The following is a 24500-nucleotide window of genomic DNA, read 5'->3' on the forward strand; positions in this document are numbered from 1 at the left end:
ATATTTGGAAACTGAACGTCATTGTGGTCCACTCTGTTAGATGCGAAAAGGTCGAAGACGGCACTGATCAAGTAATCCTCTACCCCTATTGGGGTTTGACGGTTAGGCTTGGACAGAGCAGCCACTGGATCATGGAACCATATATCGGGTGCCAAGTTTAAATACTGGGGAAGGAGAAAGGACTGTATTGCAAACCTCCTTTCTACGTCTCAGGCTCCGGAGTATCTTTTAAGCTGACGGCGTGACTGATATCAATCCCGGTATCTGAGATACTATGAGACGTCAATGGGTTACTCCTGGGTAGATCTCAATATGTATATATATCTGGGCACTGGAACTCACCAGTCCTTGGTCCTTCAAGGTTCAGCTTGGGTATCTTTCTATCCAAGAGGCCCTTGATTGCTAAATTCAATTTGATTCTTTCTGCTAAATCGGGTGATCCCTCCCGTCCTAGCTGTTGTCTATTACACAGACAGAGAGTCTCGCGAAGTGTAGACTAAATACGTCGCCATGGCACATGGCACAGATAATCGGAAGCCTGGCAGGCTACAGAGAACCCACAGCACGAGCATTCCATGTACCTCTCGTGCATATTAATATTGATTTCAATTCTCATCTACCATCATAACCCTACAAATGCATATAGTATTCCTGGTGTCCATATAAGACGGAAAGCAACTTAGAAAGAGGAAACCGGTTCGAGAATCGCAGTCAAATGATCGAGAGAAATCGATTGATATAAACTCCCCACAGCTGCTACAAAAAGGAACGACATACAAACAGGCCTACCAATGTTGATAAACCGCATCTGACCTAACCCTGACAGAGACTGAATCTTCAACGGTCAAGAGAAGCTGCCTGGTTAACTCCGTCCCCACTCCGACTTCCAGCCAGGTAACTAACCCGCTGTTGGGCGATTACCGTCATAGCTGAAGTGTTTCCAGTATTGATGTAAACTCCGTCGATCAATGTCGAAGCTTGAAACTAGACCGTTGCTGAATCCAACAACCACTTGATCGCCGTGCGCATCAAAACAACAAACCTGGAAATCAGGCAATAGCCGAAGGAAGGGCATGGTTCCATAGTATATCCACTCTACTCTGACATAGAGGTTCTGTAATAAATCCGAATCCGACCTCACTGACAGTTCCTCCTCCCCTTCCTCCGACGCAGTGCTCTCAAGTGATATTGGTCCAATGACTGTTTCAAGGTATCGGTTGCCTGCTGCGAATTCTACGCCATACACCTGCTCTGACGTCTTAATCTCCTTCCATGGCCGGGACGACTTGATATGACTACTGACAGCGCGCCCCAGAAATTTCGAGGCTTTGAGCGATTTTTTGATGTTCCAGACCTTGATGGTCTGATCATCACAGACTGCTGCGATCTGCTGGCTGTCTGATGAAAAGGCCACTGTGATGATTGTTGTGTCTGCATGGCCCCCTGTCGTAAGGGCCACCGAGACCGCCGTAATGATGCTCTCGAAATTGCATTCTAGTGTCTTCTGGAGGTCTCCCGTTTCAGCATCCCAAAGCTTAATTGTTTTATCTTCGGAGGCTGATGCAATTAGCTTGCCATCAGGTGAGAAGGTCAAAGTGGTGACTTGGGTTTCGAACACGTCGTCCAACCCCGTCAGGGACGCAAATTTGTTTATGTGGCCTGCCAGTGTCTTCTTGAGGTCACCTGTGGCAGGATCCCAGAGACTAATTTTGCCATGCTCATGGCCTGTCGCAATCAGCTTGCTGTCGGGTGAGAAGGCGACAGTGCTGAAATTGTCGTCGCTCTCAAGTGAGTTCTGCAGGTCACCTGTGGCAGCATCCCAGAGGTTGACTGCTTCGTCAGAGCACGAGGCGATCTGCCTGTTGTCTGGTGAAAAGACCACAGCAAAGACTGTGTTTTGATGGCCAGCTAGTGTTTTCTGGAGATCGCCCGTTGCGGCATCCCAAAGCTTAATAGTGTTGTCAGTGGAGCCTGATGCAATCACCTTGCCGTCTGGTGAGATTGCCACTGTTACAACCCTCCCTGAGTGGCCTACGACATTCTGGGTGGCACCTATGGTAATATCCCAACGCCTGATAGTGGTATCAGTAGAGCCTGTAACGATCTGCTTGCCGTTTGGTGAGAAGGCCATGGACATAACTGTGTCTGACTGGCATGCTAGCGTCTTTTGAATATTGCCTGCAGCATCCCAGAAGATCATGCAATTAGTAAAGCATGCTGCGATCTGTTTACTGTCGGGTGAGAAGGCCACCCTCCGGGCGTAAGGGTATGCCAGTGTCTTTTGGAGATCACCTGTTGCAGCATTCCAAAGATTGATAATGTTATAACAGGCTGATACAATCTGCTTGCCATCTGGTGAAAAGGCCACAGTCCAAACCCTGCCTGTGTGGCCGACTAGTGTTTTCTGAAGGTCACCTGTGGTAGTATCCCAGAGCCTGACTGTGCCGTCATAAGAGCTTGATACAAGCTGCATGTCGTCTGGTGAGAAGGCCAGAGCTAAGGGTGTGTCTGAATAGTCTGTAAGTATCTTCTGGAGGTCTCCAGTAGCCGCGTCAAAAAGCATGATAAATCCATTATCATGATAAACACCGGTTGCTGCGATTTGCCTGCAATCCGCCGAGAAAGCCAGGGCGTTGGGGCTAGGGGGCCCAGGATCGCGCTCTTCTGGTGACTGCAAGCGGAAGCAGTCCTGACGGTCGCCTGTGGTGGTATCCCATAGCATGACAGAGCCATCATAAGCGCCTGACATAATCAGCTTGCTATCTGGTAGGAAAGCCATAGCTGTGGTCTGCTTTGAGTGACCAGATAGCGTTTGCTGGAGGCTACCTGTAACAGTATCCCAGAGCTTAATTATGCCATCCTCAGAGCCTGATGCTATCTGTTTGCCGTCAGGTGAAAAGGTAATAATACTGACAGTTTCCAAGTGGCCTGCTAGTGCCTGTATCATAGGCGTCCAACTGTCCTCCATGGGAGGAGCTCTTCCCAGCCATACAGGAATTTTGTGAAGGTTTTCTCCTTTTACAACACTTGATTCAGGACTGAAAATGATGCCAGAGCTGTAGATTTGTAGTGGCCAGTGCGATAAAGTGTGGTAATGTCGCAATAAAAAACGCATAGCATCCTGCACGAATGCTAAAGCTTGACAGTCATCCTTTGTCAACTTAATTAGTAAAGACGTAGACGTCAGAGAAAACACTAAGAACCCACTTTCAATATTTCTTCCAGTGCTCTCAACGCGTCAATGGCCTTTGGTAGCCTGTCCAACAGACTTAGGCATTCTAGCCATTCCAACAACTTTGTGTGTAGAAATACGCTAACTTGGCTCTTGTCGCTGTCGTTGCTTGTGTTCTTTAGATGTGACACCCAGAACATAGCTGCATATTCCACGCGAGCCAGTATGCCATTCTTCGGTCCATTTTCCAAAGCTTCTAAAGAGTCTCTCGTGGCATCGGGCCGTGGCAGGTCGACAAGGTTGGGCTTGAGATATTCAGATAAATAGGACAGACAAGCGAGGGCAATTTCTTCATGTCCGAAGCGTCCATGAGAGTCGAGTATAGACAGCCCATTCTCTCCGGCCAAGTAGTCTCGCGCTGACTGATGAACAAACTCGATGTTGTCTTCGCGCAACCGGATGAATGAAGCACAGCAATCGACCAATGCTCTAATGGTGTCCTCTTCATGGGTTAGGCCGATCACACTAGCGACTTCCTCCACTTTCAAAGGCCGGTATACCGTCATCATGGCCTTGAGCAGTCGCATACACTTCTGTACTTCAGCCAGTTCGCCTTCGTTGAGCTGGTTCAATACCCGATCATAAAACGGATGCAAACCCGGCGGCAAGCTTTGAACTGTGGACAGAGCGTCATCTCGGCAGACACTCTCGAGCGCCTTGCATACCAGGCTTACCCATAGGAAGGTACCTTCCGATCTTTCAGTAAGCTCAGTCTCTATTTCGCTCTTCAGGGTCGCTCCATATTTGTGCTGGCGGCTAAGCTCCTCCACTTTAGAAGTGATATAAGCCTCCACAGCCCCAGAAACAGATTGGGAATTGTGTTCACCATCCAGATTAATTTGCACCTGGTCCTGACCAGCTAATAATACCCGCTCTGCGCCGTCCCATGGTCGGCTTGTCAACATCCACTTGACCTTACCGGGATGATCCAGTCCCTTTCGCACGATGGATTTGAGAAAGTCAACCACGTCGTCATCCTGACATTCATCAAGCGCGTCAACAACCATATATACCCTAGAGTACTTGCAGCGGGCCAACATCTCGAAAAGAACGTTCCATAACGATTGCCACGAGGTTACATCCTCGCTGAAAGACTCCTGTATGGTGTCCCACCGGCGACGGAGCGATTCTTTCAGCTCCGTTTGCTGATTCGCCAGCTGCAGAATCAACCCCTTGAGAATGGCTTCCAGTGTATTGAGCTCGTAGTCGGCATTCTGGCAGAAAGAATAAATAACCACTGTGGATTCATCCTGCGCCCGAGCGAGCTGCTCGATCAGACCGATTGACAACATGGTCTTCCCTTTCCCAGCGCCTCCCTTGATCCAAAGCAGGCCGACGTCGTCCCCATTTTCCCAACCTTTGTACTGCGGATCTTCAAGAATCCACTGGATGGACTGGTGAACCAACCTGTCCTTGCTCTCTTTCAGGCGATTCTTCACAGCCAGGGAGTCCGGGCAGCGCAGAGCATGGAGACAGATTCGATCGATGTCTTCGGTGGTGTACGCTAGAAACAGCGTTTAGCCTCCCTTAATTTAACTAGAAATCGCATGGAAATTACCCCGCGCCACATGGAATTCTGCTGTGATGGAACCGGAATTGTTTCCAATCTGGAGGCCATGGTTTGTCGCATTAAAAGCAGTGGATGTGGCCATCATCATAGCATTCACTGATGCAAGATTGTGCTGGAGGGAAGCTGCGGCTCAGCCAGCTGAATGAGCGCCTGCCTTCAATTACTAGGGATGTCAGGTGACGTGTTATTTTGCAAAGTACAGTTGCAAAGAAAGAATTCGGAGTTTCCGCCATTGGGCACTAGTAACGCTAGGTGATTCTGTCTGTAACGAATACAAGAGCTAAGCACTCGGAGTTGCGTCCACAATCACATCCCCTTCCGCCTTTTCCCCGAGGGCACGAGCGCACTGAAAATGCCCTGGTGAACACCCGATCATGGAAAGCCATCGTGCGCGATAAGGCGTTGGCCCGCATTAGAGCGGCAATGGATAAAGAGGCCGCATACGAGTTACTTGCAAAGCTGCGAGCGCCCCTAAAAACCATAGGCTTGCTGCTCCATTCCGACCCTCATACGACCCCCCCACAGCCCCCCGGGCAACCAATCCACAGCCACGACAGCACCAAGGAACAAGACTCCCGAGGTCGCACCAGCAGCACACCTCCGCCAGTTCACATTCACATCCTCCCCCCTCCACTTCAGCACGGACGAGCAAGCCATAGAGCAGGCAACGTAAGGAAGACAGAGAACAGTAAAAAAAAACTCATAACAGACGCTAAGCTCACTATCAAAGATACTTCCTGCCGGCTAATACATCATGGGATCTATGATTGGCTTTTCAACACCGCACGGCATTCCACCAGGGCATGGACTAAATATATGGTGCGATTAGCTAATGTATTTAGCGACATACACGGCCGTCCTGGTCTATGCATGCGATCAGCTACCCTCGCAATGCGAGGGCCAAGACTCGCTGTATATCTTCAGGCAGCCTTCAGGCACCTGGCAGGTCGGGGTCCTGACATTAAAGTGGCAGATAGCGAGATTGGAGTTAATAGGATATAGGAAAAAAAGCCGTACGAAAGGGATCCTTGGGCTTTTTATATTCTAGGCGTTATTATCTCTTCACGCCCGTCGCACTATAAAGCGAAATGTAAGAAGATCGGCAAAGTTTTCGGTTTAATAACTGATGTAGTATAGTGATAAGACTATATATATTATTAGCGTAGCTTCTCGACCTTTTGCTCTAGCCAATTAAAACCCGGTTCTATCTCGTAGTGGATCGACTAGAGCAAGCGTTCCTAGGAACATTAGTATGATATAGACTATCTTATATAGGGACTTCTTTTCCGGATTTATACTCGGGCCGAAGTTAATATCTCCACTTTGCACTTTACGTAGCAAGGCGTATCGATCTAGTCGAGGCCTATAGTAGGGGACATGAGAATACTTGCGTAATGGTGGTAGTGTTTGATGTTCCTAGGATCGAGCCAGCCCCGGACATAGAGAATCGAAGGTAATGAGGGCATTTCTGTTAGAGCCCATTGGATGGACAGCGGGATAGAGCCTGCATTGTGAGGGAAAGAGTGAATGGTGAGATATCTAATATCCCACACTACTTGAAAGGGTGGTTGAGTCGATCAGCTGAGAGTTTGAAGGCTGAGTCAAAAGTTACTATAGCACCGCGAGAATACGTCATTTCCTAGCTCCGCTCCTAGGAGCACGAGTGGGCAGCAGTGCGGTTCTTATCGGATCATGTTAAAGAACGGAGAGGTAGGATGAGATCGACTGGGCCGGTCGGCCTGGGCATTGGGGTGAGCGATCAGGCTGCTCAGGGTTGTGATCACAGAATACAGTAGCCCTATTCAGGAGAAAAACTTCAGATGATACCCCTAGTGCATCTCTATATTTGATTCATGTGGCCTATAATGCAACACAAATCCCCATAAGGGCCTTTTCTAACAAAGAAAGTCCTCGAGTATGCTTGCATTCGTTCTAGATCCACCCACAAGCCGTCCACCTGTGGATCCCCGGGGAAAACGGCGAAACGCCCGCAGAGTATACATAATTCACCTATCTTCACAGTACGTTGCTTACAGGCTGATTTGCGATTTTCGTTTATAATTTTCAGTGAAATTACCCCATTCAGGGCATAACCTGGTCCCATATATAACTCGAGAAGGTTCCAGGTACTATCCATACCCCCTTAGTCTTGTTGTCAATTTTTTCTGTACTACCCAACTACCTCCCGGACCGCTTTGTCACGATGCAAGTCAAGACCGGCTACTACATTGGAATAGATGTGGGAACAGGCAGCGCGCGAGCCTGTCTGATTGACCATACTGGCGAGATCGTCAGCGTCGCCTCCGAAAATATCGGTCTTTGGCAGCCAGAGCTGGACTATTATGTATGCACCAACTCCAAAAACAGGAACAGTTCTTCTCCCTTCGCTTCCGAATTTGGCGCTAACACATGAAGTAAATATAGGAGCAATCAACCTCCGATATCTGGCGATGCATCTGTCTGGTAGTCCGCCGAGCCCTCGACGAACACCAAACACCTGCGTCGCAAGTCCACGGTATCGGATTCGACGCAACATGCTCACTATGCCTTTTCTCAACGGAAACCGACGACCCCGTCTCTATCACTGCCCCCGACTTCAACACTGAACGCAATGTCATTCTCTGGCTAGACCACCGTGCGTCGAAGGAGACGGATACCATCAATGCCACTGGTCACAAAGTTCTGCGCTACGTCGGTGGAAAGATGTCCCTTGAGATGGAGATTCCCAAGATACTCTGGTTGAAAAACCATATGCCCGAGGAGACCTTTGCGAAATCGAAATTCTATGACCTTGTCGATGCTCTCACGCATATCGCGACGGGCGGAGAGGCACGTGGCTTCTCTAGTATGGTTTGCAAACAGGGATATCTACCTAAGGGCGTTGAAGGAAGTGAGAAAGGCTGGCAGGAGGACTTTCTGCAGGAGATTGGGCTAGGGGAGCTTGCTGATAATGGGTTTGATCGTATTGGAGGTGTTAACGGTGAGGTGAGTATGATTATTCGCAGTACTCAGAGTTTCTCGATGTTAGGGCAGACAAACTAATACATACTTTCAGACCGGTCAACACTTGAACGCAGGTGACCTTGCCGGCACGCTATGCGAGAAAGCTGCTTGTGAACTGGGTCTTCTCCCGGGTATTGCGATCGGAAGCGGTGTTATCGACGCATACGCTGGATGGATTGGCACAGTTGGTGCTAAGGTTGAGATGAAACAGCACCCAACACCAAACGTAAACCCGGACTCGGCGTTGAGTGGGAGGGTTGAAGCATTCTCCCGTTTGGCTGTGGTCGCTGGAACATCGTCGTGCCATATCGCTATGTCGCCAGAGCCTGTCTTTGTCCCTGGGGTCTGGGGCCCGTACAGAGACACGATCTTCTCGGATTGTTGGATGGCTGAAGGAGGCCAGTCTGCCACTGGTCAGTTGCTCAAGCATGTTCTTGATACGCACCCAGCATCTAAGCAGGCACTGGCCAGTGCTAAGAGTGCCGGAGTAAACATATTCGAGTTTCTCAATACCCGTCTCTACCAGCTAGCAGTCGAGAAAGGCGTGCATTGTGTGGCTGATCTAGCACGGCACTTCTTCTTCTACGGAGACCTGTTCGGAAACCGGTCACCACTAGCAGACTCGAAAATGAGAGGATCTTTGGTCGGTCTATCAAGTGATATCTCTATCGATAGCCTCGCCATCCATTATTACGGCACCCTGGAGTTCATCGCATTGCAAACAAAACAGATCGTCGACACGATGAATGACTCGGGCCACCATATTGGTCACATTTTCATGTCGGGATCACAATGCCAGAATGATATTTTGGTCAGTCTAATTGCGTCAGCTTGTAACATGCCTGTCGTGGTTCCAAGATACATCCATGCGGCTGTTTGTCATGGTGCTGCAATGCTGGGTGTCAAAGCAGCCACTATGGATGCCGATGGCAAGACAGTCGATTTGTGGGACGTGATTGATGAAATGAGCCAGTCCGGTAAGGCGTTCTACCCTACTGAGGACAAACATGAAAAGGCTCTACTTAGGGCTAAATATCAGGTCTTCTTGGATCAGTGTGTGAGGCAACGAGAGTATCGAGCCATTGTGGACAATGTGACCTGCGATTCCTAGGCTTGTGCTTTTTGGAGTTTTCTTATATGACTTTATTTATTCTATTCTTTTATATTTGAATTGTGCTTTTGTAGTTATATTCAGCGTCGTTCCCATGAGAGTGTATGGACTGTTTGTAGGTATCCATTTAGAAGCAATGACCACAATGCCCAACACGAGTTCCCCAATAGCTACAGGCACAGATATAATGTAAAATGCTCTCAAATAACTCAACACAGTAAAACAACCGAGAAAGGCTCTTAGATGGGGAAATCACGTGATGCATCCAGATTTTTCACTACTTGTGATTGGTGGGTCCTCGGGATTTCTGGGGAACTACCGCTTTCCCGGGGTAGAACAGACGCATATCTTCTTTGACCCTTGATTTGCTTTCTACATCACCACTACAAAAAGAATGGATCCGGACCTTGAACCACACTCATCAGGATCCGATGGCCAGGGAGGAGACCACCCACCATCCAAGAGAGTCAAAAGAGGGTCGGTTCGTCGAAAGCCAGCTTGTCAAGCATGTCGCCGGCGCAAGGTCCGCTGTGACAATGCTCAGCCGGCCTGCGGGTTTTGTTGTGCCAATGAAACCGAGTGTGTATATGTCACTCGTGGGGATGATGGTTGCAAGCAGTATGTTCCCATCCTTGAGATATGACTCCCATTCGAAATCATACTAAGCAATGGCAACAGAGAAATGAAACAAGTTTTAGAAAGACTGGACACATTATCACAAGCAGTTGATAACATGCAGAACATGCTCAGCTCTAAGGGTAGGTGAAGCCCATGCACTGCAGAATACAACATACTGACCCGCAATAGATACTCCACAGACTAGTCGGCCTCCAGAGATAGAGACCCAGGACCGCCGGGGAAGTGTCCCTATCAGAGCAGCAGAGTGGCAAAGAGACTACTTGCGGATTCCAGCAGGCCGATGTAGCGCTGACACGGTGCTAACCTGGCCCATCTTCCAAGGTCAATTCCGAGAGAGCTCTCTCATCACGACACTTTTTCATTATTCGCATGGGGCATCTGAAGATAGACCAACTGAGTCATGGACCCTGCCAGATGGACTTCAGTATACACCAGATGAGCAGATTCCAACACTGGTGGATCGCTTTATTCAGAATGTTCACACCAAGAACCCGATCTTGGATTTAAAATCGCTTATTCGGTCCGGGAGACATGCGGCTGAGTTCGGTCTTCAGTGGGATGCTCAGTCTTGCCTTGTGCTCTTGGCTTGTGCGTTGGGTTGTATCTCGCAACCATTCACCACTTCCATCCAATTTCCTCAAACTGCGAGGTCTCTTCATGACGGGATGGGATGGCGAGCACCGGGATTCAATTCCAGTTCTGGCACACAATTGCGAGAAGGCGAGGCTTTCTTTATGATGGCTTGTAGGAGGATCGGTCTCTTGCGGTACTCGGTTATCGGAGCCCAGTGTCACTTTTTTGCTGGAGGTATGTCGAAAGAAATATTTGATTTCGATAAGGTGCATATTCCTAACTTCTGTTCTCTTCTGTTCAGTATATCTGATGTACACATTCCGCCCATTGTCCGCTTGGAACCATTTCTACCAAGCCTCTACATTTTACCGACTACGCCTGCGAATGATTGACGGACTTGACAAATCAGTATACGAAGCAGAGCAACCAGGAGCGGCTGTTGCTCAGCGCCTCGAGCAAAGTCTATATTGGTCATGCTTCAAGTCAGAGGTCGAGATTCGCGTGGAGCTCCCGCTGCCACAATCTGCCATAGCTGAATACGAGTACCCAGCCCTCTTCCCCACACCTCCAACCCTATCAGAGGAATATCCGAGGCGCAGAGATCAGGCATCTGATTGGGCTGATTCTGAGAACACACATCAATCACCGCATGATGATCCGGCTGGCCTGCCTGAGCGGGGGTCTATAATCATGTCTCAAAGCTATTCAATGAGGAGCAAAGCTGGTACTACTACCTTACGGAGGTGGCATTGAGACGCATTGGAAATCGAGTCCTGAATGCCTTTTACCGAGAAGCACCTTCAACGTGGTCAAACATTAAGCCATTGATTCCGATAGCGCTCGAGTTCGAGTCTCAGATCAATGCGTGGTTCGCGAATCTGCCGCCAGCAATGCAATCCTATGAAAGTGACCCGACCCTAAGCAATACTGGACAGAGGTATACGACAGATATTCAAGATTCAATATCCAGGGAACTAAGCTGGGCGCTCAGCAATCGGTTCCTTGAAATACGCCTATGGCTTTACCAGCCATTCCTATTCTTTGCAGTGCATCACCCTATGAGCGCCACATCCACAGTTACGGATAATATTACATCCCCGCTTACCAATGATGAATTTGGTATAGTCCAAGGTCTCGTGGAATCCGGATTAGACTGCAGCAACAAAATCCTCCAAGCGCGATGCCTTCGCCATCGACATCATGGCATTTGGTTTGATCTTCGGGCTTTGGTGACTGCCTCGCTGATATTTATCGCATTGGCAAGAAGTGGGAATGTCAGTCTTCCCAATATTCATCCTGGGGGCCTTCGAAGTCACTTGAGCCGGACACTCGAGGCCTTGACTTACTGGGAAGACGAAGCACCTGATATCAAGAAGGCCCGAGGCACGTTGGATAATCTGCTTCGAGATCTGAGCTAGCTGTGGCTCTTTTGTTGTATATATAAATTACCCGTCCTAATTGCATGATTATTGGATGGCCCCATCAATCCAAGGCCAATGAGGTCTGTGTGGAAATCGACAGCATTGTCCCTTATATGGCCACAGACATGATTATAGAGGGATTTAGAATTAGCTCAGTAATCCATACTATATCTGGAAAAAGAATTGAATCCGGATGTGAGGATATGCAGCCAATGAGTCTGTCTCTTCTTAATGAGGGGTACGAGATTGAAATACCCGAACGCGGGTATTCCCTCAAATTCCCGCCTTCTCCGCTCCTCGAGATTTGCATCACTGCCCCGGCATAGCACTCATGGACCGCGCAAAGGGAAGAGGGAGGAGATCTCTTGAATATGAGTATCAGCGGACATACAAGGCTTGCATTCCATGTGCGCGACGCAAAGTAAAGTGCGAGGCTGGCGACAATGTGAGGTGTCGCAGATGCATCAAGAAGAATATCAATTGCACCTTTACTTCGAAGAAACCCTGGTCAAGAGACCAAAAGGATTCCCCCGAGACACCGCCCCGGGAAAATACAGAAAGAGACAGGTCTAATAAGTGTGTTTGCCTTGATTCTGAGGGATGAAAGGGGTTAACCTGTATAGATCACGGAGAACTACCCGAAGAACCGAAGAAGAAATCAATGAAATCAACGGCAAGTGTTTTCTGCAAATTGTGGAAGGAATAACAGCTAACCAAGACACACCTTGCAGATTCTCATTTGGATACGTCTCCCAACCAAGATGGTCTTTCCACATCAGTACTGCAGACAGTGGTTTCGAATAACAACGATGCAATGAATATTTTGTTCGAGGCTGCACTTCAGGAATCGAACAATCCCTCTCATAACATGTCGACGACAGATAATTCACAATCGATTGCTCCCGAGCTGACTGATGCCGATGTCCTCCGCGTTTGGAATGCATGTCGATTCGTGAAAATGGGATGGTTCTCTGCCCAGGAGGCTATGACTTTTATGGACCTGTATGTTGTATCTCTTATCAGTGGCTTGGGGTGTTATATTGACGTGTCCAGGTTCTTCGAAAATATGGCACCCTTATCACCTGTCCTCACAGACTTTTTTGCCGCCCATAAAAATCAATACTATCTAGTAACCCAGGAACCAATGCTCTGCTACACTATACTCATGATCTCCTCTCGATATCACACTCTTCCTGGAGTGGGCGGATATTCTCGCTCATTCTTCATTCATCATCGCTTATGGCAACATTGCCAACACTTGCTTCTTCGGATTACTCTCGGACAGGAGAAAATCTCGAAAGCAAAAACACGCACTATAGGAAGCGTTGAAGCATTACTGCTCATGTCTGAATGGCATCCACGAGCATTACAGTTTCCACCGGAGACGGATGGATGGGATTCAGACTTCCTCATGACACACCAGGACATCAGAGATCCGCCTTCTTTAAATGAAGATATCCCAGTATCTTCCAGATGGCGGGAAGATGTCGTTGAACCCACGAAGCGGTTTGAACGTATGTCCTGGATGGTCCTCAACTCAGCCTTGGCTCTTGCACATGAGCTCGGAGTGTTCGACTCGACTGCTCGACTCGCCAGGCAAGATGATCTGGTTGGTCTTGATGCTGAACGATATCTTGAATACCTCGAGGTGCGGCGACAAAGGTTGCCGAGCCTACTATTCACGTTCATCAATGCTTTATCTTCACGGATTGGTTGCACCTCGCCAATGCCATCTGATGTCGGGATCTCAATGCCGGAAACGCGAACATCTTTGCAGTCTATTGATAGAGACTGGTTATTGTTTATGAATGCCTGGATTGAACTTATGAAATTGACCAGCTCGGTCACGGATACTCTCTTCCCACTCATGAATGTTTCTAGTTTGACTGGATCATCGGATACATTCATCCCTGTGTTGGAGCGGAAACAAGTTCTGTTGGCGAGTTGGCAACAAAGATATCTCAATATCTCAGGTATGAGATAAACATGCCATAACTAAACCATATCACTGACTCTAGATAGACTCGAGCTTTCCCTTCACTGATACCCTATTTATCGAATATCAACATCTACGCATCCTCACGAACTCCATCGGAATGCAAAGGATCGTCCAACGAGTCCTCCAAAACCAAACCCAGCCACGATCACGAAGGGATTCAGTCATTGACTACTCTTTCATCGAACGCGCAAGACAGCTAAACATGACAGCAAGAGAATACGGCTTCATCGAAGAAGTAATAGACGGCTGCTGCCAAACCCTCGACAAGATAACTCTCCTAGGGGAATCCTTACACTTCTCACCAATGAGAATACTCTTCCGAACAATAAGCGCGTCAATATTCCTAATGAAAGCCCTGGCTTTAGGAGTACGCAATTCAAAACTGCAGGAAGCACTCCAGATCCTCGACCGGACCATCGCCACACTGCAGGATAGCAATCAAGACGATGTGCATTTGAAATCCCGCTATGCGGCTCTTTTGCAGGTGCAGGTCACGCGTCTGCGAGAAAGTTTGGTCTCTTCGTACTCCGGGATCGGGAATGATCTTCTTTCTCCTGATTCGTTTGGAAATATGTCGGCTATGGATCTGAGGGGTTTCTCTGATGTTACTATGAATGACTGGCTATCTTTGCCTTTGGATCCTTCTATGGCGCCGTTTGGGTCTGCGGAAGGTGATTTTGGGGTTCGGTTGGATGGTGTCGATTTGGATTTGGATTTCTTGTGGCAATTACCTCCATGAAAGTGTAGTATATTATGACAACCAAATTAAACCCTGTGAGCCCCATTTGATTTCAATTTCGTTGGCATATGACAGTCAACAAATAATACACAAGTAGCTAGCTCACACATAGATAACCCGTCAAAACTCCCTCACGTCAAATACCTAAACTTGGGATGATTATCCCCCCTTCAGTAACATCAACCCTCTCATCCGCACCGACAACCCCATACACCCGATCGCGTCTCCGATTCTCCAAAGTCAACTTAAGAGTCAACCCCATAGCCAAGACAGCAATCAACCCAGTAAAAGCAGACCCAATCGCACACCCCATCGTATAAAGCGGCGCATCGGAATTCGGAAACACAGAACTACTAATCAAACTAGAACACTGTCCGAAAACAGCAAGAAGAGCCATCCCAGCGCCTTTCTTACTCTCCCCACCCTGGTTGTTCAACATCCAAGTCACATTCAGCGCAAGAGCAGGGAAGATCCCACAAGTCGCTAACCAAATACCCGCGTACCTTGCTGCAGTCTTTGTTTCATCTTGCACGCACGTGAGGAGGAGATACCCGATTGTCGCAATTGATGCGAAGATTGATATTAGGATTCCTCGGTTTCCCCACCTATCTGAGAGGAAGGCGGCTGCTACGCAGCAAAGGAAGGAGGCGAGGTAGGGTGGTGCTGCTAGGCCTTGGGCGTTGATGGATGTATATCCCATGTGCTGGATGATTGTGGGCAGGAAATTTGAGAGACCTGCGAAGGAGTAGTTGCAGCAGAAGTGGATGGACATGTGGATGTAGTTTTTGTAGTCTGATAGTCCGCTTAGGACTTGGGACCAGCGGACTTTGTTTTTTGCTGTTGTGTCAAATGCTTGGAGGCGCTCTACTGCTTCTGTTTGTTGTCTTTCGTTTAGGAAGGATGCTGAGCCTGGTGAGTCGGGTAGAAAGAAGAATACTACCACTGAGAACAGGACTGTTGGTGCGCCCTCTGATTTCAGTTAGTGTTGAGGACAGATGAGAGTAGATGGGGGATTGTATCCTCACCAATGATAAATAGGTAGCGCCATGGCTCGATAGATCCCTTGATTTGGGTAATGCCATAGGCAAGAGCAGAAGCGAAACAGTTGGCAACTGGGGACATGCCAAGAAGTAGTGATACCCGGAGCCCTAGTTCTTGTCTTTGGTAGAACAAAGAGAGGAAGTATGGTGCACCACAGCCAAAGACAGCTTCGAAGACACCCAATAACGACCGAGTTGCGAGGAGCTGAGCGAAAGTGTTGACTGCACCACTACACATTGCAGCTGCACCCCAGCTAAACAGACGATGCTTAGCAATTGAGACAAAAGTATGGTTGGAAGTGGAGACTTACCAGATGCAGAGAACGGAAATGTAGGAGTGTGCTGGAAGGATCTTCCATAGGACCGTAGTCCACTCGAACATGATGTAGGATATATAGAAGGCATACAGGACCCAAGACCATTGGTGGCTACTGAGATTAAGATCTTTGTCAAGTCCGGCAGTCTTTGCATTGCCGATGTTTCCTGGTTATTGATGAGATAGTGGGTTAGATGGGTGAGTGTAGGAATGCTTACCTCGATCCAAGTATGATAGAATGTATAGAATGCATACGATTGGCAAGACACGGCGGTCAAACTGGTTAATAGTAAGTACACGTCAGATATATGGTGACGAAGGACTGATGAACCTTTCTGCGAATGGCCGACTGGCGCTCTTGAGGGATCACCACCTCGGGCTGGTGTTTCTCTGGGTCAGGAGACTCCACATGTTGAGAGCTTGGGCACTGCTCGGGTTGATTCTTTTCTGTCATCTTTCACTGTATATAATATATTGAAGACGATAAAAAGCTGAAATGATTGCTAATATCAAGAGCAGTCATGGCAGGGGCAACCCCAGGTTGAAATATGTCCATCCCTTGCTGGTCAATGCGCGGCACTTGGTGAACACATCATATCCAGCCGGTCCAATGAAAACGCATATGTTACACTTCGGTACTCATAGACTTCCATACCCCGTGGGGAAGAGAGCGGATAGAGGCAAGACTGCTGCATGTACAGGTTCCCCGCAAAATGACGGGTGTTCAGCATACACGGCAGAGTAAATCTGGAGAAACTATTGAGTTTCCCCGGGTTATTTGCTAGCCAATCTGAATGCATCTTTGCTGGGGGGAAAAGGGCTTGGCAGATCATCATTCGGATAGCGGATAGTTGCCAATATCCGTCAAATTCCCGCTCTGATGTAAAGCAACCAACTCGCAGACGAAAGCCTCCGATATCGCATTTAAACGATTTAAAAGCAGTCAAAAACCTCAATCCAATCCCAATTTCTACTCCAATACTCTATCAATCCAAGAAAACAAACGTTCACAATGTCTTCCAGCACCGTCCCCTACCCCTTCCACTTCGACTCTCTCGCAGAGACAACAACCGGATCCACAGATGGAAAGACGGCAGACGTAACTCTAACATTGAAAAATGTCCGAGGAAAGATCCCCTCCATTCAAACATCTCGCCTGAGAACAATGATGCTGGAGGCCCACAACGACCCAACCAAGATTCTCGCACACGCCTGCACCTACGACGGACTTTCCTCCCGTCTCGTCGAAGAAGCAGGCTTTCCCATGGTCTTCCTCGCAGGCTATGCCGTCGCCAGCTCCTATGGTCTTCCTGACACGGGATACATCGCCATGGCCGAGATGTGCGACACGATCCGCGATGTCGTCCGCCAGGTTTCGTTGCCCGTTATGGCGGATGGTGATACCGGGTACGGGAGTCCGATGAATGTTAAGAGGACAGTTGAGAGCTTTGCGAATGCTGGTGCGGCGGGTGTTATGATTGAGGATCAGCAGTGGCCGAAACGTGAGTATCCTGGATACTTGGTTGAGTTTATCTTTTTGAGGGATGGTTCTTTGCTAACAGCGGGTATTTGACCAGGCTGTGGTCACACAAAGGGGAAGAACGTCGTTTCTCGCGGCGAAGCATTCGCCCGAATTCAAGCTGCCTGCGATGCCCGCAACGAAGGAAAGGATATTTTCATCCTTGCCCGTACTGACGCCTTGATGCATGGCTGGGAAGAAGCCATGGCGCGTGCACGAGAGTTCAAGCGTATTGGCGTTGATGCTATTTTCGTCGAGGCACTGCCAGATCGAGATGCGATGAAGCGATGCGCGGAGGAAATTGATATTCCCATTTTCGGTAATATCATTGAAGGTGGAAAGACAGAGAACATTTCTGCTAAGGATCTTGCTGGACTTGGGTATAGTGCTGTTGCATACCCCTGGACACTGGTTGCTGCTCATCTTAAGAGTGTGCGGTCTGCTTTGGATGGTCTTAAGCAGAGTATGCTTGTTGGAGCTCCGCCGATGATCCTTACTTATGATCAGGTTTGTGAGGGTGTTGGGTTTAATAAGTATTGGGTATGTTTTCGTTCTTGGTTGTTTGAGATATAAGCTGACTTTTGTTTAGGAACGGGAGGAGAAGTATAAGTTTGACGCTTGAGTCGGTGCATTGGTATCAGAGATGGAATTAGGTCTTTTATCTGTTTTTAAAGTCGAGAGATGCAGTATTTTACTTGCCTGCATAGGGAGTCATATGTGTATCTATTTAGGAATGTGATTTAGAATCGACTCCTAGATTTGCGCAGCAATGATAACTATTTCTTCGTGTTAATTCCCCTTTTTACCGGATATTAGAGTAGCATTATGTATGTTTAAATTTTGCAGATAGGAAATCACAACGTTTTGGCTACGCCTTATATGTGAATGTAGTCTCTCATTCTTCTCATACAAGCTTAGACACATGCACAGCAATGACAAGTCACCTAAAATGATAGGAGACGTGCTACAGCGAAGTTTACTATTGACCTAGAACTAGAGCTAACGTTGGATGTGTCGCCGTCAACTACCGACCCGAGGATCTACTATCTCCAGTACCAGTTCTCGGCAGCAACAACCGGCTCCCTCAAGTCAACCCATTAACTCGAAGCATCCGAGAAAGCCGGTACATGATGTGTGGGGTCAGTCCTTATGAAACCCCAAGATATCCCAGAACCCCTTCTGCATAGTCTCGGGAAGCCGAATCCCCGACCGACCATGCATCCCACCACTGCAGAACAGAACAGGGGGTCAACAAAGCTATGTCCAAGCTCGAATCACGCATTTAAGGTCCAATTGTGCAAGGTAGTCTCCAGGAACAAAGAAACAAGTCAACGCGCGTGTGGCTGCAAGAAATCCTCAATGTCAGGCACGCGGTCGGTACCCAACCGTCCAAGCTTTTTCAGGCAACAAAACTTTGTGTAGACATAGACTTCGTATAGAGCACGAGCTGATTGTAAATAAATGACGTTGGAAGTGGGCCGAAATACCTAATTAAAATAACCAAAAACCGATGCCGAATTTGATCCGTGGAGTTCCGCGTGTGTCATGCCATGGCCCTGACCCGAACGATGGGCCGAGTGGGACACCGAATATTTCTTTGTTGGAGGTTTGCATGCATATATTGGCCCTTTTCTTTTTCCCACTCACATGCATTTGGATATGCATGGATCTGCAATGACTCAGGCAAGATGACAGGTGGATAAGAACACCTTGCAGGCAATATGATGTTATTGGTGCATGTCTATCAATAATGGGTCACCACGTTAGCGCATCACGAAATTTTCTTTCTCTGTAGCTATTGAACGTTCAGCTGGTGTGCGACCGCCGTAAGGAGTATAGTACAGGACCTGTGTACCTATACATTCATGTCGCACATCTCTTCTCGTTCTTCTCGTAGCACAGGATGCGCTTTGGTAGCAAGAAAGTACCTCGGTAGCTTCACCGCATATTGGGTGGAGATGAAAGCCCAAAAGTTGTGCTATCCATTGGGCGCCAGTCAGTGGAGACGAGAATAGTGTGTGTACAGAAGGGAAATGGTCACTGTGACAACCCCCCACTTAGAGATCAGATGCTCGTAACTCTTGGGTCGTTGGGTCTGAGGTTTTTTTTTTTCTGCCCTCTGATCCCTCTCCCGCATTCATCTCTGATATCCTACTCTGCTCTGTGAGCTTGTGTTGTTTTCTGTACAGCGATACTTAATCCTTTGCTGGTCAAATTGTGAAAAAACCCTGATACCCACCTTGACCATTTTTTACGACTTACGATTTTGACGACCCAAAAGTACCATGGCGACCGTTCAGCAGCTCCTTTTCCGTGCCGACAGCGATGTCCTGCCCAAAGAGCCTGCCGTGGACTCCATTCCCGATTCAATTGTCACAAATGAAAAATCTGCTACCATCACCGCACCCGAAGTGACCGAGTCAACAGAGGTCACCAAAGCTCCCCTTGAAGAGCCTGTGGTTTCTGAAGCTCAAGATAAGATTGCCGACTCTACTGCGACATTGGTTGAGACCGAGACTGCCGAGAAGGAAGCAGACACCGAGCCTGAACCTTCAGCCGAAAAGGCCGAGAAAGTTGAGACTAACACCAATGCCGGAGCTGAGGTTAAAGCCGACGAAAAGGAGGAGGTCAAGGAGCCCACAGCACCCATCACTGAAGAGGCAGCTCCTGCTGTGACCTCAGAGAAGGACGCGGCTCCCGAGACTGAGACCGCCAACATTCCTGCAAAGGAAGAGTCTATCGACACCGCGGAGGCCCCTGCTGTCACCGAGGAGAAGTCCATCGAAGCTATTGCCGAAGAGGCCAAGCCCAAGGAGGCTGCACCAGTCGCTGCCGAACCCGAAGAGACCACAGAAGAGACTCCCGCCGAGAAGGCCGAGGAGACCATCCCCGAGACTCAATCTGCAGAGCCCGCAGTCAAAGAGTCCGCACCTGTCGAAGCTCCCAAAGAGGCCGAGCCCCAACCTGAGGCCCCCGCCGCAGAGGAGGGCACGCCCGAGGTGGCTACCGAGTCAGCTGTTGAAGAATCTAAGCCCGTGGACAAGGTCGCGGAGGCCACCGCCCCAGTGACTGAGGAACCCACCGCTGAAGCTCCCATTGAGGAGTCTAAGCCTGCCGAAGAGCCGAAGGCTGCTGAGGTTCCCGAGTCTACTGAAGCCCCCGTGGAGGAAGCCAAGGCCACCGAAGAGGTTGCCGCTCCCGCTGCTGAGCCTGTAGCCGAGGAGAAGCCTGCTACTGAATCGGCCGCCGAAGAATCGAAGGCGGTCGAGGAGGCTCCCGAGCCCGTCACCGAGGAGAAGGCTGCCCCCGAGGCCCCCGTGGAGGAACCGAGGGCTACCGAAGAGACTCCTGCCCCTGCCGAGCCTGTTACTGAGGAAGTTGCTGAGCCTACTGCTGAGGTCCCCGTGGAGGAGACTAAGGCTACTGAAGAGGTTGCCGGTCTCGTCGCTGAGCCTGTCGCCCAATTGACCGAAGAACCAAAGGTCGAGGCCGTTACAGAGCCTACCGAAGAGCCCGTCACTGAAGAGAAGCCCGCTGTCGAGGCCGTTCTCGAAGAGACCAAGCCTACCGAGGCCGCTCCCGAAAACACTGAGGAGCCTGAAGCCCCTGTCGAGGAGACCAAGCCTGTCGATGTCACTGACATCACCGCCGAGGAGAAGGCCATCACCGAACCTGCCACTGAGGAGACCCTGCCTGCTACTGAATCGACTGAAGAGCCCAAGGCCGCCGAGGTCGTCCCCGAAGTCGCTGAGACTGTCGCCGAGGAGCCTAAGCAGACCGAGGAGGTTGCTGAGCCTGTCAAGGATACCGTGGTCGAAGAGTCTGTTCAGGAACCTGCTGTCGAGGCTGTGACCGAGAAGACTGTCGAGTCTGCTGAGGCCATTGCTGAGGAGCCTGCTACTAAGGAGGTCGTTTCTGAGCCCACCGAGACTGTCACCAAGGATGTGACTGAGGAAGCTCCCGTTGAGCAGCCCGTCACTGAGGAGTCGATTGCTGAGCCAGTCAAGGGGGTTGAGGCTGTCGAGCCCGTTGCCGAGCAGGCTGAGCAGGTTGCTGAGGAATCTATTGAGGTGAAGCCCGCTGTCGAGGAGCCTGCTACTGCTCCCGCCAATGAGGAAACCACTGAGACTCCTGCTGTCGAAACCCCTGCCACCGAGGCCACTCCCGAAGTCGCCACTGAGACCACCGAGGAGGCTGCTCCCGCTGCTGTCGCCGAAGAGAAGGTCGAGAAAACTACTGAGGCCGAGCCTGTCCAAGAGACCGCTGAGAAGACCACCGAAGAGGTCCCAGCTGTCGAAGAGCCTATCTCTGAAGCTCCCAAGGAAACGGCCCCCGAGGCCACCCCTGTTGAGGCCAACGTCGTCGAGACTGTCGTCCCTGCCACCGAAGAGACTCAGGCTCCCGCTGTTGAGGTCGTGGAGGAGAACACCGAGGAAGTCGCCAGGACCGAGGAAGTGACTGAGCCTACCGTCGAAGAGCCCGTTGCCGAGAAGGCCGTCGAGGAGCCAATTGCTGAGACTGCGGTCCCGGAGCCTGTTGCTGAGGTTCCCGCTGTTGAGAATCTGGCTGTTGAGGAAACTCCTGCTGTTGAGACTCCCGTTGAAGTCGCCGCTGAGACCGCTGACATTCCTGAGAAGAAGGTCGAGGAGAAGGAAGTTGAGGATGTTCCAGCCCCTGTTGAAGAAACCGCCTCCAAGGATGCCGAGCCTTCCACTGCCGAGGAAGAGGTGGCTGTTGGCGCTGCTGCTGCCACTGCTGGCATTGCTGCTGTTGGTGCGGCTGCTGCCTCCGAGGAGGCTTCTGAGCCTGTCGCTGATAAGGAGATTGCTGACGTTGCTACCGTTCCTGAGCCTGTCGCTGAGACTATCTCCGATACTGTGGCCGACGCTGAGGCCACCGCTGAGACCGCTGCTGAGACCGCTGCTGAGCCCGTCGCTGAGCCCGACGCTGAGCCCGTCGTTGAGTCCGTCGTTGAGCCCGTCGTTGAGCCCGTCGTTGAGCCCGTCGTTGAGCCCGTCGCTGAGCCCGTCGCTGAGCCCGTCGCTGAGCCCGTCGCTGAGACCGCTGCTGAGCCCGTCGCTGAGCCCGACGCTGAGCCCGTCGTTGAGTCCGTCGTTGAGCCCGTCGCTGAGCCCGTCGCTGAGCCCGTCGCTGAGCCCGTCGCTGAGCCCGTCGCTGAGCCCGTTGTCGAGGAGGTGGTTCCCGAGACTGTCCCAGCTGTCGAGGAACCTGCAACTGAAGCTCCCGCCGTCGAGAGGGTCGAAGAGGTGAAGGAGGCCGCCGCTGTTGAGCCCGCTCAAGAGCCAGAAGCTGCCCAGGAGGAGGCTAAGCTCGAGGAAGCTGCTGCGCCTGGCGCAGCTGCCCCCGAGACTGTTCCTGAGCCCACCAAGATCGAGGAGTCTACCCCCGAGGAGGCTGGCAAAACAGAGGCAGAAGTCCCAGCTGAGGCTGAGCCTGTCAAGGAAGAGAGCAAGCTCGAGGAAGCTGCTGCGCCTGGCCCAGCTGCCATCGAGACTGTCCCTGAGCCCGTTGACGTGAAGGAGGCTGAGCCCGAGGCTGCAGCTCCTGTTGAGACTCCCGTTGAGGAGGCCCAACAGGGAGATGCCAAGGATGACGCCCTTACTTCCGAGATCCTTGGCGGTGCTGCCGCTGCCGCCGCTGCTGCAGGTGTCGCTGCCGTCGGTGTGGCTGCTCTTTCCCATGAGGAGTCCCCCGCAAACGACCAGAAGGATACTCAGACCGCTGAGGCAAGCAAGGGGCCAACCGTCGAGACTGACAACCAGCCCGAGGTTCCCGCCGCCAACGCCCAGCCCCAAGACGGTAAGCCAACACCGTTCTATCTTTCGCAGCAACCCTCTGTCATGTCGTTCGAAACTGATCCCATTCTTGCAGCTCTCGCTGGTGACCGCGATGCCCTGCTCAACAAGCTCAACCAGCCCTCCACTGACCAGCTGACCGCGGCTTCCGCTGACAAGACAGCGCAGCCCGCTGCTGAGCCTACCCAGGAGACCTCCGAGTCTTCCTCCAAGCCTTCCGATGCCCTTGCACCTAAGAACAACGATGATGATGCTCGCCCAGCGAGCCAGAACCGGTCAGTGACTGCTGTTTCTCTGAATAATGCACCTGACAGCTGGCTCAAGGCCATCCTGCGCTCTGTCTTTGTGGGCTTCTTTGGGGCCATTTTCTCTCCTTTCCGTCGTGGAAAGTCCTCCAACTAGAATGATCATACCATCTCCCTGTATCCCCGTTGATAAATTCATTTCCTTGGTTCGACTTTTGGAAAGAATGGGATAGACAGGACATGTGAAGGTCTATTCGCAATACTGACAATTGATTCACCAGGCCTTTGTTTTGGTTGGCAGTCATTGCAGTCCCCATTCTTGCCTACTTTTGGCTCAAAAACACTCTATGAAGGGGGTGTCACGTGTTGGCGTGGCCCTAACCGAAGTATACTCGCATACGGAACACCGCGTCGATTATAAGCAAACCCCCTCACCAAAAAAAATGTCCCACCGCATTATTCCCCTGTATTATCTGCGCTTCTTTACCTGTTGACGATTTTCCTTTGCCTCTTTGTCTGATTTTTTGTGTTTTCTTATGGCTAATGATTTCCTTTTGTTGTCTTTCATGTTGGGTTTGGTTGGCATGTCAAGGGCCCTTGATAGATCTTCGAAGATGAGGTGCCGTCTTGCTTTCTTTATCCAGTGTGTATCTAATGATACCTATGAACTTAATGAACAATGACTTCTTTAAATACGTCTTCTGCAATAGGTGCTCAATGCCATATAGCAATGAGCGTATTCTATGATCAGTGAACTAGACAACGGAGATAGAATAGACGTCCTCCCGATGCTCAACGGTGCACAACCACCATGGAACGCCTTGTCAGTCCCCATTGGGCCCCTTCGCTCCTTCGCCATTAGGAAATGATAGAGACGTGTGATAGAAACGCGTACGTGTTGACAAGACATCCATGGCCGCCTAACGCACACTCGCTTTTGTTTCCGTTCAATTCCTTTTCCTTTCCTCTTCACCGTTGTTCTATTGGTTCTTCCATTGAGATCATCCATAATCATCTCGTTCTATCGTTGTCATCATCAGAACGATTGTTATCACTCGTGCCTCTGTGTGCCTTCTTTTTGCGGTCCTTTTCGCCTCTTCTCTCGAGCCTAAAGATCACTCTCCCCACGCCATTAACCTCTGTGTGCCGCAAGAAGATGGCTCTCGTGCCACCATTGGCATCGTCCCGAAATTGCCGGGGTGACTCTGAAACCTCGGCCTCTAATGGTTTGCGCTGAAAAGAGAAAGAGTGAAAGAGTGTGCGGGAGTAAGAAGAGA

The 24500-nt window shown here is 50.1% G+C and overlaps 8 protein-coding genes across 8 annotated transcripts; 5 read left to right on the forward strand and 3 right to left on the reverse strand.

Moving 5' to 3' along the window:
- Positions 1-898: 898 nt before the first annotated feature.
- N7446_006097 (uncharacterized protein) lies at positions 899-4884 on the reverse strand (the record flags this gene model as incomplete). Its single annotated transcript, XM_058514845.1, has 3 exons — positions 899-3151; positions 3208-4736; positions 4791-4884. 3 exons carry the CDS (start codon positions 4882-4884, stop codon positions 899-901), a joined length of 3876 nt encoding a protein of 1291 aa, XP_058372023.1.
- A 389-nt stretch (positions 4885-5273) lies between these two features.
- On the reverse strand, positions 5274-5459 carry N7446_006098 (uncharacterized protein; the record flags this gene model as incomplete). Its single annotated transcript, XM_058514846.1, has 1 exon — positions 5274-5459. The coding sequence occupies one exon, from the start codon at positions 5457-5459 to the stop codon at positions 5274-5276; it is 186 nt and encodes a 61-aa protein (XP_058372024.1).
- A 1546-nt stretch (positions 5460-7005) lies between these two features.
- On the forward strand, positions 7006-8916 carry N7446_006099 (FGGY-family carbohydrate kinase; the record flags this gene model as incomplete). The annotated part of the gene is made up of 3 exons (XM_058514847.1): positions 7006-7146; positions 7227-7787; positions 7858-8916. 3 exons carry the CDS (start codon positions 7006-7008, stop codon positions 8914-8916), a joined length of 1761 nt encoding a protein of 586 aa, XP_058372025.1.
- A 394-nt stretch (positions 8917-9310) lies between these two features.
- On the forward strand, positions 9311-10881 carry N7446_006100 (uncharacterized protein; the record flags this gene model as incomplete). Its single annotated transcript, XM_058514848.1, has 4 exons — positions 9311-9534; positions 9595-9674; positions 9724-10362; positions 10430-10881. 4 exons carry the CDS (start codon positions 9311-9313, stop codon positions 10879-10881), a joined length of 1395 nt encoding a protein of 464 aa, XP_058372026.1.
- Positions 10882-12282: 1401 nt separating this feature from the next.
- On the forward strand, positions 12283-14287 carry N7446_006101 (transcription factor domain-containing protein; the record flags this gene model as incomplete). Its single annotated transcript, XM_058514849.1, has 3 exons — positions 12283-12551; positions 12603-13522; positions 13572-14287. Coding segments are annotated over 3 exons (1905 nt in total), but the record flags the coding sequence as incomplete, so codon positions are not given.
- Positions 14288-14423: 136 nt separating this feature from the next.
- Positions 14424-16097, reverse strand: N7446_006102 (uncharacterized protein; the record flags this gene model as incomplete). The annotated part of the gene is made up of 5 exons (XM_058514850.1): positions 14424-15256; positions 15313-15581; positions 15639-15810; positions 15862-15922; positions 15975-16097. The coding sequence occupies 5 exons, from the start codon at positions 16095-16097 to the stop codon at positions 14424-14426; spliced, it is 1458 nt and encodes a 485-aa protein (XP_058372028.1).
- A 558-nt stretch (positions 16098-16655) lies between these two features.
- On the forward strand, positions 16656-17784 carry N7446_006103 (isocitrate lyase/PEP mutase family protein; the record flags this gene model as incomplete). The annotated part of the gene is made up of 3 exons (XM_058514851.1): positions 16656-17145; positions 17221-17702; positions 17752-17784. The coding sequence occupies 3 exons, from the start codon at positions 16656-16658 to the stop codon at positions 17782-17784; spliced, it is 1005 nt and encodes a 334-aa protein (XP_058372029.1).
- Positions 17785-19447: 1663 nt separating this feature from the next.
- Positions 19448-23380, forward strand: N7446_006104 (PT repeat family protein; the record flags this gene model as incomplete). Its single annotated transcript, XM_058514852.1, has 1 exon — positions 19448-23380. The coding sequence occupies one exon, from the start codon at positions 19448-19450 to the stop codon at positions 23378-23380; it is 3933 nt and encodes a 1310-aa protein (XP_058372030.1).
- Between the last annotated feature and the right edge of the window lie 1120 nt (positions 23381-24500).

The sequence above is a fragment of the Penicillium canescens genome (genome assembly GCF_028828765.1).
Source record: "Penicillium canescens strain IBT 15451 chromosome Unknown utg000004l_segment0_segment0, whole genome shotgun sequence".
Taxonomy (NCBI): domain Eukaryota; kingdom Fungi; phylum Ascomycota; class Eurotiomycetes; order Eurotiales; family Aspergillaceae; genus Penicillium; species Penicillium canescens.